This window comes from Microtus pennsylvanicus, chromosome 4 (genome assembly GCF_037038515.1).
Source record: "Microtus pennsylvanicus isolate mMicPen1 chromosome 4, mMicPen1.hap1, whole genome shotgun sequence".
Lineage (NCBI taxonomy): Eukaryota > Metazoa > Chordata > Mammalia > Rodentia > Cricetidae > Microtus > Microtus pennsylvanicus.
In genome coordinates, this window is record NC_134582.1 from 94,992,956 (window position 1) to 95,007,733 (window position 14,778).

General features: G+C 46.8%; 1 protein-coding gene across 4 annotated transcripts in view; it reads right to left on the minus strand.

Moving 5' to 3' along the window:
* Window positions 1-2,746: 2,746 nt before the first annotated feature.
* Fars2 (phenylalanyl-tRNA synthetase 2, mitochondrial) overlaps window positions 2,747-14,778 on the minus strand; it is a 392,490-nt gene continuing 380,458 nt past the window's right edge. For all 4 annotated transcript variants that reach the window (XM_075969895.1, XM_075969897.1, XM_075969896.1 and 1 more), the window contains one exon: window positions 2,747-3,037. In XM_075969895.1, coding sequence (XP_075826010.1) covers window positions 2,899-3,037 — 139 coding nt within the window. In that variant the 3' untranslated portion in view covers window positions 2,747-2,898. The remainder of the gene's footprint in view (window positions 3,038-14,778) is intronic.

The following is a 14,778-nucleotide window of genomic DNA, read 5'->3' on the forward strand; positions in this document are numbered from 1 at the left end:
AAGGAAGGAGGAAAAAGGAGAGGGAGTGGAGGAAGGGAAGGAGGGCAAGGTGGAAGGAGGATGGTGAAGATGATGGGAGGGGATCATGGTGAAAGAGAAGGAAAAGAGTGATGGGAAGGAGGAGAAGAAGGAAGGGAAGGGAGGGAGAGAATAGTGTTCTGACCTCTGGACCGGGAATTTGAGGGCAGAGAAACAGGAGCAAAAGGGAGCGGCATCCCCTGACTGCCTGTGACAACCAAGGCTTCCTTTTCCTTGCCTAGGCAGGGGATGTAATGATTGTGGCAGTTGAGAGAGCTTAGTGATGTCAACTTTGTAGAATCCATTGAAACTCATGTCCAGGTTGCTTGGAGCCCTGGGACCCTAAGTATTAACCAGGCCCAGTTTGCTGCATTCCAAGATCAGAGGCCATCAGGCACCTTCAGGAGTACGGCCCCAGACTCTAGACTGCAGATGAAAACATGGACCACACACACTCTATGCAAGCACTCTAGGCCTGGCCTCCATTGCCAGCATTCAGTTTCAATGTTTCTATCCCTTGCCACTGGGTGGCAAGTTCCTGGAGATTCCAGAGAGGGTGTGTTACCTACCGGTATGGACGTGCATTGGCCATATATGAACTGCTCTTCCTGCCTTGGGTATCAAGGACAGTCCATGTTCTTCTGTTACTCATGTAACTATTACATGCCCGCATGTGCCAAGGTCATCAATAGGCAGAGCACATGGCCATCCAGGGCACTCTTAACATGGACAGGCCTTCCTTGGCTGACTGCCTTAGTTCTGTGCTTGCAAAGTTTAGAGACACCCTCCTCGCCCACTCCCCCCTCCCCCCAGTCTCAGCTGTATGGACTGAACTTCCAGACCCTGACCCTTAAGTGATACCCATGTTACATACCTCTCAAGAGGCTTCCAGGTGCAGTTCATAGGAGTCATGTGACAGCTCAGTGTCTCCTGGCTAGGTTAGACTTCCAGTCTCCTCCCTAGGTAGGAGGAGGAATCTTAGGTGAGACCCTCATTGCAGAGACTTAATGAGACAGGGAAGTGGTTTCCCTGTTTTGGGGTGATGTGTTAGGTTCTCAGGACCACCATTAAAAGTACCCTGTGGTAGTTCGAATGCATTTGGCCCCCATAGGCTCGATGGAAGGGGCACTATGAGGAGGTGTGGCCTTGCTGGAGGATGTGTTTTGCAGTTTACTTCCTGCTGCCTGATGTAGAACTCTCAGCTCCTCCTCCAGCACTATCTCTGCCTGCATGCCACCTGTCATGATGTTAACAGACTAAATCTCTGAACTGTAAACCAGCCCCAATTAAAGGTTTCCTTTATAAAAGTTGCCTGGTCATGATGTCACTTCAGAGCAATAAAACCCTAACTAAGACATACCCCAAACTAGAAATATACTTTGTCGTAGTTCTTGGGGCAGAAGCCTGATTTCAAGTATTCAGCAGATCTTTGCACTCCTTTGAAATCCATAGGGAATCTCTCCCTGTCTCCTATGGCTTGTTGACAGTCATTGGGAATGCTGAGCTCACAGATAGCTCTCCTGGTATCTCTGTCTTCATATGGTCCTCTTCTCAGGATACCAGCCATTTGGGAAAGGGTCCATTCTCCCAGTCAGATGTCATTTTTAGCTAATTGTATCTACAATAAGCCTGTTTCCAAACAGCCACACTCTGAGCAGCTGCCCGCCCCCTACATGCTTGCTGATAATGGCCACCTCTCATCAAATATTTATCCCAGCACTCAGAGTCTTCCATCAGCCTCCAGCATCTTGTCAGGCCTGAAATCTGATTATTAAGGCTGGTCATGAGGAAAGCAGGCAGACTACAAAGTGCACCAGGGAAAGGGGAAGACATCAAAGCCCTTGCTCTCCCTTAAAGGTCGCCTTCCTTCCAGAAGGGGAGGCCTCCTGCAGGGAACAACCGAAGAGTTGGCCCTCGGTGTGTCTCCTCAACTCAGGGCAGTTCTTGCTCCTTTCCTTCCTCTGCACCAGGGCAGAAGGCAGGAAGGTCCAAGCTCAGGGCCAAGAGGCTGGCCCCTGGCCTTGGGCTTATGAAAGCGAATGGCTGCCTTGCCTGCTCTCCCCACTTTCAGGGGAAGCCCTGGCATTTCATCAGTGGCCTCTTTGAAGCCTGCCCTTTGCAAAACAAAGAAGAGAAGGGAGAAAGGATGGCAGAGATTCAAAGGCTTCCTGGACACGTGTGGTTTGGGGTGACGATCTGGTTCCAGACTACTGCGATACAGTGAATTCATCAAGAAGCAAGGCACAGGCATCTTTGGTCTCCCAGTGCATATGGAAGTATAGGCTTTCCTGATACTGCCTCCTTAAGGTGCACAATAGCTTTATGTCGGAAAAACCCATGTGTTTACCCAATTAAAAAAACTGCTAAGAAATACTAATGATTGTTCAAGTTGAAGGAAAATGGGAATGACAGGCTTGCTCAACACAGGTTGCCACAAACCTCCAATTTGTCAAAATGCAGGATCTGTGACCTGCACCGAAGCAGGCGCACAAAATCTAGGCATGCCTGTACTACATCGAGTTTCCGAGGCCCTTCTCTGTGGCTTCACTCATTACATGGGTGGAAGAGCCTGTCAGGCGAGAAGCATGTCTGGTGCTTAATGGAGCCCAGGGACCAATTAACCACGCAGAGAGCCAATGGGCCAAGCATTTCTAAACGAATAGCAGGGAGCTCTTCTATTAGTGCCTGCTTTCTCCTTCCCCCAAACAAAAGACAAATGCTACGTCAATGCTTTTCAAAAGTAATCCTTTATTTCCTCAAAGTCCTAAAGCAGACGCATTTATCAAGAGATGACAGATACTCCAGCTCACAAACAATATCTTTCCCTGTTTCCAGCAAGTCTTGGAAGTCCATGAGGGCCGCAGCCTGAAAACCAGGGTATCAAAAACGGCCCTCCACACCCAGCAGCTGCACGGCGGCCTCCTGCACAGCCTGGTGGACACTGCTGACTTCTCTCTGGGACAGTGTCCGCTCCATGTGGCGGTAGGTGATGCGGTAGCAGTGGCTGATCCTGTGTGTCCTGGAGACGGGGAGAGAATGCAAGCAGGCGAGTGAGAAACATGTCTGCACATGGACTGAAAGCAGGAGGCCTTATTCTCATGCATGGGTTGCCACATCACGATGGTATGGTATCACCTGCTAACAGCAAACCTAGTGGGGCAGGATCCAGGTATGTGTCATGTGTCACCACAGAAATACCACTTGCCACCAAGGACTACATATTTTCAGTCTGTGGGGGGATGATGGTTAGGGAAACAGCAGCTTGAATAATGGAGGGGCTGGTTCCTTCATGCTGGATGCACCACAGTCCCCATGGTAGGTGCTCCCCCACAGGTCTGATGGCCTGGGCTAAGCACAGAGTCTGATTTCAGGACATAGGACCTGGAGTTCTGAGCTCGTTATGACTCTCCGGGCATTTCTGACAGTATAAGTATTACGAGTCAATGTCAGTGACCTCCACCTTGCCACGGTAAGGAAAAAAACTATGTTTGTAGACCACGCTCCAGCAAATAATGCCAGAGACAAGGCTGGGAAGTTGCCCCAGCACCCCGTGGGCCTCGGAATTACTTACATCATTCCATACACAACAGGCATTCACACATGTTGGATTGACCTCTGCTTTCCCACAGCAGTGCAGACTTGCTTTTGTGGATAGCTCTGGGAAAGTGGCATGACAGCAGGGGTGCTTATGCTTGTATGATAGATGCTAGGACATACTGGCACGGTGGCCTCATCACAAAGACCAAAAGGCTATGACTTGTGTCACTGACCCTTTCCTGTGGACAGAGGGAGGGATCTGAACAACATCTCTTCTGTATAATGAGAAGCCATGGACGCTCCTGTTTGCCAACCCCATTAGTAGCAGAGCCAACCCTGGGTTCTCAGGAGAAGAAGCTACAGCAAAGCAAGTGGCCCCCAGTGGGAGCCCCTCCCAGTGATGCCACTAAATCTCTGAGCCCGACCAGCAAAGGCCACAGCACCTCTAGCAGGTAAGTAAGGACCAGGCCTTCAGTCATGCCAGAACCTTGGACAAGTGGGTTTCAGGTGCACTGGCACCTTAGGAAAACACCTCACAGGAACACAAACTAGTCCCCATGTGGCCAGAGTGCTCTCTCCCTTGTCCCCCACCTGCTGATTTCAGGTCAGACTTGGATGTAGACAGAATATGCTTGAGAAGAGAAGTGTCTGCCTTGGTCCTAGCCTCCAAAAGCTCCTTCCGTTTCTTCCCCACCCTGGTGTGTCCACTCCATTCTGCTTTCTTTTCCTTCCTTTCTTCTTGGAGCTGCATTTGGGAAGGGTGGTCTTATAGGAGCTTTTGCTGTTCCTTGCAAGGTCTCTCCTCAGTCAGGCACTGAGCCCTCATCTACGAAGGGCAGCAAGAAGTCACCTCCAAGGCGCTCACGGTCAAGGCTAGCTGGCATGTCCCCTTCTCTTTAGCCTCAGCAGCCCATGCTAGGTGAGGGGGAACTGGCCTTCCTTCAACCCTCTATTGCTTTCCCACCCTAGCCCAAGCCATGAATTGAGACCAGTCCTAAGTGGCAGACCCAGATCTGTGTAGCCCCTGAGATTTTCAGGGCAAACAAAAGACTTATGGAGCTTTGGCAAACTGCCAAATGTGTAAGAAATAGGATTCCTTGAAGGGAGGGATGGCCTTGGCAAGGAACCCAGGAGTTTGGATCAGAGCTCTTTACTGCATCACACCCTGCATGGTGGCCCTGGAGCCCCAGTGCTCCTCAGCCTTTCACTGGACACATAAATCCACTCCGAGTGACATCTTCATTGAGCAGACAGCATCACTGTCCTCAGGATACATCTGTGATCACAGAAGGCAGAAGTGACTTGTCCAAGTTCAAACAGCAGGACTATGTGACAGGATTAGAATTACAGCCAAGTAATGTGGTAGAAATATGAAACATATGTGTTGATGTGTAAAGGTTTAGTGGGTTTGAAAACATGGAATGTATTATTACAACATAATCCAGTAATACCTAGGTATATGCCCCGGAGAACAGAAGGTGGATGCTCAAACTAAGTCAGGCAAGAATTCGCTGTTGAGCCTCTTGATCAGGCCTGTAATTCTGGCTACCTGGGGAGGCCCAGTGAAAAGGATCATAAGTTCAAGGCCTGCTTAGACTACAGAGGGAATTCAAGGCTAGCCCTAGCAACTTAATGAGACCCTGTCTCAGAAAGGAAAGTAAGAGGGGCTAGGGCTATAAGAGTTCAGTTGTAGAGTATTTGCCAAAGATGAAGTCATAGGTTCAATCCTGAGCAACACACACACACACACACACACACACACACACACACATTTTCCTAAAATGTTTAGCTATTACCGACAGATGAATGGTTATCAATAAATTTCATATAGCCAGAGAATGGATTACTGTTTGGCAAAATGATGATCATGATGATAATGATGATAATAATAATAATAATAACCCACTAATAATGATGAGTGGAGACTAGATGAACTTCAAAACCAAAGTATGTAGAAGTCGCACACATCCAAAACATGCAGACTAGAGAAGTACTCAAAGGTACTGAATTGCATACTTCCAAAATGACTAATTTCATGCTATGTCAATTTTATTTCAATAGAACAGAAACAAACCCTAGATGGTCTGGATTTAGAATGTAGCCTTAACCACTGCACTCAGGAGCTCTGTCAAACACACTCTCCCTTTTACATCCAAGCTCTTGCTATGGTTAGGATCCTGAATCTCACCAAAGGCCCCAGCTACTAGGTGGTTGTGGGGCCTTTAAGACAGAGGGTGTAGTTGGGAGGCTGTCTTAGGTTATTTGGGGCAGGTTCTCGAGGGGGATAAGGGGACTTCAGCCCCTCTTTCACTTTTCCATACCCAGCCATTGGGTAAATGAGCTCCTTTGATCATGTGCTCCCAAACTAATGTGCTTCCACAGGCTCTAGACTGTGGGCCCAAATGAACATGTCATCTTGTCTTAGGCATTTCTTATAGTAACAGAAAGCAAATACATCCAACTTCCCTTAAGTAGCAATATAGTTTAAAGTAATCAATTTAAAAATAATCCCATCCTACATTCCTTTCTGGCTTAGGGAGGACATGGATGGAGACAAGGAGGAGCAGGATACTCTTTCAGAGGGACACATAGACCAGGAACGCACTGTTAAGGGTCTTTCCTACTGTAGTGTCATTGAAATGTGGACAGTAGGCAGCAGGCAGCTGGCTGGGAAAATAGGGCCCAGAGAGCAGGAACACAAAGCAGTCCTGGGTCTGAGTGGCAGGCAGTTGCTATAGCTTTCTATTCAATTCACAGCGCCCAACATTCATGATGTCTAGAGTGGGTTATACTATATGGAGCATCATAGGTAAATCAAAGTTCACTTTTGTATACCGCATCGTTTCTACTCATGAGAAAAATAAACAGGGTCATCTATTGCTCAGTTAGGGAGGTCAAATCCCTTTGTTGACAAGATGGAAGAGAATGCAAAAAAAAAAAAAAGCACTCCAGAACTTTCACTGCCTTGTAATACCAGCTGATTGTAAAATGAGCCGGCACTGGCTAGAGCTGGACTTTTTGCTTTTTTGTTTTTTTTTTAGCAGAGATTCTGATGCAAGTATCTTACAATGTTTTCAACTAGGGATAGTTCATTTATAGACTGCGTTAGCCATTCAACAGATAGAATCTTGCAGGCTCTGAGCTGGACAGAGAGGAGCACGGGAAGAGAGTGGTCAGTCTGCTGCACAGCAGTGAGCCAGCTGCACCACACTCCACACAATCAGATCTTCTGAGTTTCTCCTCTTCAGCTGATGGTGTTTCCCAAGAAAACTGGCATGGTGCTGTCTGCCTAGCTACACTATAGAAACCACACAAGAAATCTGGGTCACTAAGTCTGTTGACACTAACACAAGACAGTCATATCTGATTGTCGTTGTCTGCTTCTGAATGAGATTCATGATGTTTGTTCTGCCAGTACTACCACCTTGTGCTTCTCCCAACCAGTCTGCCATCCACTCCCCTTTTTTGAGGTACGGTCTAACTAGGGGGATCCAGAAACATGGCTTACTTTCTCAGAGCCCTGTTCCTTGCTCCACTGTGAATGCCAAGGTTTACCCAATTTCACCTCCTCCCCAAGTCCAGATGTTCAGGTAGAAACTGAGAGCTGGGATGGGCAATCCCATATGAGCCATGGGGAGAGCTGGCAGAATAGTGTGGGACAACTAACAGGGAGGGATTCCGTTTTAGTGCCTCCTCCTCTCAAACTCCTAACTTTAGACCAAAGCTAAAGCTGCGTAGGAGTTGAGAACAGTCAAGACTGGCTCAATGAAGAACTGTCAAGCTTATGCTTAAATGGGCTTTGCAATTCACTGCATCTAAAGGAAATTTTAACCATTGTGTTCAGAGGACACCTGTATCCCATGCTTACTGGGACAGTATTCATAAAGCCAAGATATGGGATTACCACAAACATCCACCAATGGATGAATGGAAGGAGAAAGTACAGGGAACACATACTCAACGGAACACTATTCATTCTTTGAAAAGATAAGATCCTATCATTTGCAGTAACATCTCTGAATACATTCAGATAATCACTGAAAACATTATGTTTAATAGAATAAGACAGACAGAGGGGCACATAGGGTATGTTCTCTCTTATATGTAGAACCTGAAGAAGCTGGTCTCAGAAAAGAAAGCAAGGGGCTGCCAGAGGCTGGGGTTGGGATGATAGGTCAACAGGGGCAAAGTTATGGAAGACGCAAGAAACGGGTTCTAGTTATCCATGGCAAAGCAGTTTACTATGGCTAACAATCCTGTCTTGAAGATTTCAAAACAGCTATGAGAAGATTTTAAATGTTCTCAACACAAAGAGATGGTAAATGTTTGAGGTGAAGAATATGTTAAAAACTTTTATTATTATATCATTACACATAGCTAAAAATACTACACTGTACCCAATAAATATGCATATTTATATAGATGTTAATATAAAAAAAGCTGAGCAATAAATATCTTAAAATCAAACAAAATAAAAAAAGTGATAAAAGAGTACGTGAAGAGTGATGAGCGCTCCTCAGTTCAGAGTATGTCAGTGGGGATGTTCTGAAGGTTGCAGGGCTATAGAACCTGCTAGAAAGAAGGAACAGTGGGTCAGAGTGTTGGTGAGGGCAGGAAGAGTTCTATTACACAACCACTTGGTTCACTGTGGCAACCAAACCAATTCTGAACTTGAAATAAAACCCTCCCTCACTGCAGTCCAAACCCAGCTCCTACAGCAGCCACAATAGTATGTGTTTCCATCTGTGACAGAGCAGCTAGTCCGTTTTCTTAGATGGTACGCCTAACACCTCCCAGAATAGAGCAGGCATGATCAGTGGGCACTGCAGACACTGCCTATCCACAGAGATTATTTAATGGAGAAAAGATGCTGCCCACCAGAGCTCCACTAACAATGAGAGACAGCCGGGCCCTTGGCTTCATCTTCACCTGGTTCCTGTCTGTTAGAGACCCGTGTTCAGTCTCAAGTTCTATGTTATTACCTCTCTGCTCAATGGAGAGAGTCAGTTCATCCAGTACTTACTCTCAGAGGCTTGTTGAACCCAGGCAAGAGGCACAGCGAGGGGAGACAGCCCCACGTCACTTCCATGAACAGAACTGAGAGCTGAAGAATGTAGGAGAGAACATGACTTTGCAGTTAAGAGAAACCTGGTTCCAATTCCTCCTCGCTTTGCTGTGGGATCTAGGGCAGTTTGTGTGACCTCTTGTGCCTCAGAGTCCTTGCTATGGAGTAGGAACTCCGTTTCCTTCTTAGGCCCTCTAAGGACTAGATGGGCACTACACAGCAGTTATTTCAGAGTCTGGTGCCCCGAGTGGACGTTCAATACTGCTACCCATTTATTCGTGGGGACACATTCCAAGACCCCCAGTGATTTGCTTGATGCCAGAGATAGCAGAACATACTACAGATACATTTTCCTAAGTATATATGCCATTGATGTTAGATTTAAAATTAAAGCACATTAAGAGGCCAAAACAGTAAAATAAAACAATTGCAACTATGTAACAAAAAACTTGCCAGTATCACTACTCAAGTTTTGAGCCATTATTAAATTAAAGTCTACTTGACTCAAGGACTTTCATATCACACAGCTGCTTTGATATCTGAGAAAGCTACTAGCTGACGGATGGGTGAATGTATAGGTGGTGTATACAGGATAGATAGGTTGGAAAGCAAGAGGTGAGGTAGTATAAAAATTTCATTGGGCCCAAGCAATGTGAATTAGAACTTTTAAATTATTTACTCCTGGAATTTTAATATTTTGGATTACAGTTGACTTCATATAACTCAAATTGCTGGAAGTGAAATTAAAATGAGGAAGGTCCAACTCATTTGTCTCATTTTTGCCTTTTCCTCACATAGTTTATTGGAGGACTACTCCACTCCTGTGTGTGTGTGTTTGTGTGTGTGTGTGTTTGTGTGTATTGAGCACATGTGGGTGCTCAATCCTATTTTATCGTTTTTTAACCTTTAATGAGTATGGAATCTGACACTGGTCTGAAGATAGCCAGAGCTATTTCTGATAAAACACAAGGCACAGATTTGGGCCTGGTCTGAATAAATGATCCAGACACTAAGTAAACCAGACTGCTACCTTCCTGGCTATAAACAAACACTGAGAGGAGCTAATGAAGACATTCCGGTAATAAGACTTGATGGGTGGGAGGTGGAGCCCAGGTGAGCTTGGGCAAGTCACCTTGCCTGGTCCCGTTTTCCTCAGTGGTGAAGAGGTAGGCTAAGAGGGCTTTAAGATTCCTTCTGGTTCCAATAGCCCGAGAGTAAACACGAGGGGAGAGAGGTTCTGGAGAACTTTAATAGCAGCATGGAATGAAATGGCAGGGCTGAAGTGGGCATGAGCTACAATCATTCCTGATGTGACGTGAGGATACTAGGAAAATAAAGAGCAGTGGACTAGCTTCATGGTGTGTATGTGTGTGGGGGGGTTATTGCTCCGAAGACCAATGAAAGAGGCATCCCATAGCCAGTGGGTCTCTAGCCATCTGCAGACTCCTGCTGATTCCATCCTCATCCCTTCCTCCTCCCATAGCTGTATTCGTCCCTTCTGCATAGCCATGACTGAACGCTTGTCAGAAGCAATGGAGTAGAAATTTGCTTGGCTCATGGTTTCAAAGGGTTTGGTCCATGGTTACTTGGCCCTGTGTGATCAGGTTAACCTTAGGAGATGGAGGTTCATATCACGGTAGACAGGAAGTAGAGACAGGAGTTAGAGGAAGGGGCCAGGTAGACGGAGGGACATGGCCAATCTCTTGGCCTATAATCACCTCCCAATAGTGACATAATATAAATATATCCATAGATCAAATAAGTGGTTAGGTTAGACCCCTCAGGATACAGTCCTCCAAAGGCCTGGCAACGAAGTCCTCAATACATGAAGTTCTGGGGGCACTTTATATCAAACTGTAACAACAGCTAAGAGGCCTGCCACCTCATTCTCAAACTCTGTCTTCTGGGCCTGGTGCCCTCTGGAGGCCCTTCTGACCTGTGCCTCTCTGGAGTTCTCAGCAAGCCAGGGAACTAGGCTCGGAGAAGTGGCTCACTGCCATTGCCAAGCTTGCTAACTCCCAGAGGGATGTCTGTTCCTTGGAGTCAGTCATAAGAAACTGGACCAGATGGTTCCTCTGACAGTGTCTGCCTGGGGGAAGACAACTCCCATGCAGGCCTTCATAGAGGCAGAGCAGGCACCTGGGAAAGGAACTGAGCTGGGCCACCCCCAACCAGTCCACTCCCTGGTCAGTCCCAGTCGGCAACTTAAGAGTGCTACAGAGACACATTTTCCAGGCAAGAAGTGCTTTGAACATCAAACACCTGCCAACTTCTCTGGGAAGTTCAAAGCACCCCCAGGCTCCCCCCCCCCCAACACTCCCCATAACTTCTGGTACTCTTGAGCAGTGGCTTCTGCCAAGCAGGCATGGGGAGGGAGGTGGAGTCCCGGCCTCCTGCAGGGTGGGGCTGAAGTTCTGGATCTTCATCTGAGTAAGAGTGAAAATAACTACTTTGGGAAGTCTTTTAAAGCTCACTCTTACTACTGCTTCTTAGCTAAAGACTCTGGGGCCGGTTTCTCATCTGATACAGGTTCTCACTCTACAATATAGACTCACAGGAGTGTTGAAACGATTGAATGAGAAAACAAACCGAGGCGATTGTTTGGCCCAGTTCAGGCCCGCTGTCACCAGCTGATCTTCCTGTACGTGCAGGCAGCATGGCAGAGTCTTTGCTTTGGCCCATGCAGAAAGGCTCAGGTGGTCGCTCAGGTTACATGTGACGACGTGGATGAACACTGTGAGGACACAGCACTCAATGAACAAATGACACAGACCAGCATTCCATGACTTTGCAGTGCAGGGTGCCTAGAAGTCGCATGTACAGACAGCAGGGCACAGGCACTGCCAGCTGCTGGGCAGGTGAGCACAGGGAGCTGGTTAGAGGGCACACAGCTTCCGTGCGGGGAAGAGAGGCAGCTCTGAGATGGGCAGAGGTGATGGCCACACGGTGCTCCTGTGCTCAACGCCACTGACCTGTGCACTGAAAAGTGACAGAAGTGACGAATGCAATTTAAGTTCTACCATGATTAAAGGGGGATTCAAGGAGTGTTGCCCAAAATAAGCCAGAAGTTAGGAATTTACACTATGCTTAAACCAAAACCCAAACATCAGAGAATGGCTCTGCACACCAGCGCTGGTCTACTGAGTTCTGGAGAGCCTTCAGAATTCCATACAGAACAGTCAAGATGCCCCGCATCTTAAGGAGACAGATTTTTTAAACCCTCACTCTATAACACAGCAGGGTTTTCCCCTTACTGGACGATTTCTTCTTCAATTGCTCTACTATCTTCCAGGCAACCTTCTTAACAAAGGTGAAATAGCCTCTCAGTTTATACAGATTTCCAAAGCTCTGCTGTGATTTTCACTTGTGTGGAAGATTTGAAGGTGATTTTCAGCTTCCTCTCTGGCCTAGACCTGCCAAACCTAAGTCCACAGGGCCAGCTTTCACTGTGTGTTGTTACAAGGTGGCTTCCTGACTGTACTGACACAGGTCACCAAGCTTGGTTACAAGAGATGTGTGGCAGGTGAGGCGCCACAGTTCCAGCTCAGCCCATCCATCAGCAATTGCTTATTCTGTGCAGCTGGTTCCTCAGCAACTATTCATCCCGTGCTGAGGTATGCACTGTGGGAGATACAGGCGTGTAAATTCATTGCTGGATCAATACGTGAATATTCATGCAGTGACTAGTGCCCGATACTATGGGAGTGTAAGAGTGTCTGAAAGCATCAGAACGAGGGATGCCACTGCATAATGACACATGGTCAATGGCAGACAGACCACAGACACAGGAGCACTCCTGGGAGTCTATCACATAGTGACGGCATAGCCACCTTCCTTTATGGGATTAAGCTGTATGATGCTGTACCATAACAAAACCATCTGATACTCATTTCTTAGAACGCAAACATGCCACTTAGCAGCATGCAGCTATATTGCAATCCATTTGGATGCTAGGACATTGGCCCATGCAAAGAAAGCTGGCAAAGCTCAGTTACTAGTGCTAAATATTAAAAAAATGGTATGAGCTATGAATTCAGAGGTCAGAAAAGGCCGAGAGGCAATGAGAGTAAATCTAGAACTGGGAGCACAAACAAGATAGTGACGGGAAAGTCCAGGGTCTTGGTCCACCTGGGAAACCCACAGTGGTGCTGAGGACCGCAGGGGCATTTGTTGACTTCCCCCCTCCCATTTTAACTAGGAGCAGCATGTCCCAGCTATTAGATGGACCATGAGGATCTCCCAGTAGGTTGCCTGCTTCATCTCCTGGTAGCGGACATGTTGTATACAATCACAGGCCAAAGCTGTGATGGCAGGAGCGGAGGTGGTGGAGCTGCCCAGGAGAGATTGCACTGCAGTGATTTTATGAACTAATAGGAAGGAGGGCACAGGAGCTGGGCACATGCACAAGTGCCGCAGAGGAATGTCCACTCTGTAAGGCATGCCAACAGTTCGAGAAGCGAGTATGTCAGTGTAGCCAGTGTAGGGATCCAGAGGGTAGAATACAGAAATATATGTGTGTGTTGGGGTTGGGGTCACAAAGGTGGGCTCATGTTCCTGGCTAAGAAGCCTCAGACAAAAGTCTATCTTTAAGCCAACCAAAAAAACCTGAGTTCAGACTTGGCTTCTACAGGAATCTTCCAGAAGGTTAGAAAGGTGTTGTGGCCTGGATGAGAAATGTCTCCTGCAAGTTTGTGTGTTTGAACACTTGGCCCCAAATTGGATATGAGCTTTGAGGTGGGGCCAAACTAAAGGTAGTGGGTCCCCGGAGGTGGACCCTAATTGTTTTTTTTTTCCAAGCCTAATCCCACTAACAGTGTGGCCAGCTGTCTGAAGCTCCTGCCACCATACACCTTCCCTGCTGTGACAGATTGTGTCCTCAAATGATGCGCTACAATAAGCCTGTCTCCCGTAGGTTGTTTGGGTCAAGTATTTTGTTATACCAGGTGAAAAGGAAAGGAACTAAAGCAAAGGCCCTTGTTCTGGGCAGCTTCACTGCATACAGAGGATGTTGGTCAGCTAACATTAGAGCTTACTGGGGGCTTTCAGCCTTGCGTTCCACCAGGTGTCAATAGCTACCATTTGAGCATGAATAGATGTTCCCCAGTGCCACTACGCAGGAACTTTTACCTCCTTAGTGACTGTTACATATTTCAAGACTCAGGATCATGTTTGAAAGAGTCACATGTTAGTAAAGAAAGATCTACAGACTTTTCTAATGACTTTATTTTGCAGATATTTTTTGGAAGAGACACTTTGGGTCTAGTCTATAGTGCCACTTCTTCACAAGTAGGAATTCAGAGATCAAGGGGACAAAATAGGGATTTGCTTGGCAGGATGAGCATCATCAGTCTATGATATCCTAGGCTGTAGGATACAGTGATGGCTTCATTAAGTACCACTGCACAGCTGACACAACTTATGAACCCACAGGGTGAAGACAACAGACCTTAGGGTTCTTCAGATCCATGCTTGTGTTCTTCTTACAGACTATGATTGCTTCTAGGGTAGCCTGTCCAAGGCTTTCACAGTGTGAACTGAGAGGCTGCTCCCCTCATATGGAGTGGACAAATGTCCCATGATTCTCTTTGCTGGTCATGGCTTTACTCTGGTCTCTTTCTTCTAGGGCAGTTGGCTAAACTTCATTACTCAACCCCAGCGTTTGGGAGGCAGAGACAGGTGGATTTCTGTGAGTTCGAGGCCAGTCAGGTTGACAGAGTGAGTTCCAGGACAGTCAGGGTTATACAGAGAAATCTTGTCTTGAAAAAAGCAAACACAAAACCCCAAACAAACAAACACAACTCCATGACCAGCAGCAAAACGGCACAATAATCCTGGGTATGCAAGGGCCGTCAGTAATTAGAGAGGAAAGAGATCTTGGAGGGAAGGGTGGTCCAGGTCATATTAACATCACTGTTTCCAGTGTCAGGAGAATATTCATCATCCATCCATCCATCCAATTCATTATTAGATTCACTCAGAAAATGAACAGTGTATAGCCGGTCCACTCTACGCAGTGCATTCTGCAAATGCTGAGAATCTAATGGTGGGATAATACAAATTAGACATGAGCAAGCCCTTATGGCACTCTCAGCGTAATGCAGGAGATAGGTACTAATCAAAGAATTATGAAAAAATGTAAATTACAACTATGATAAAGG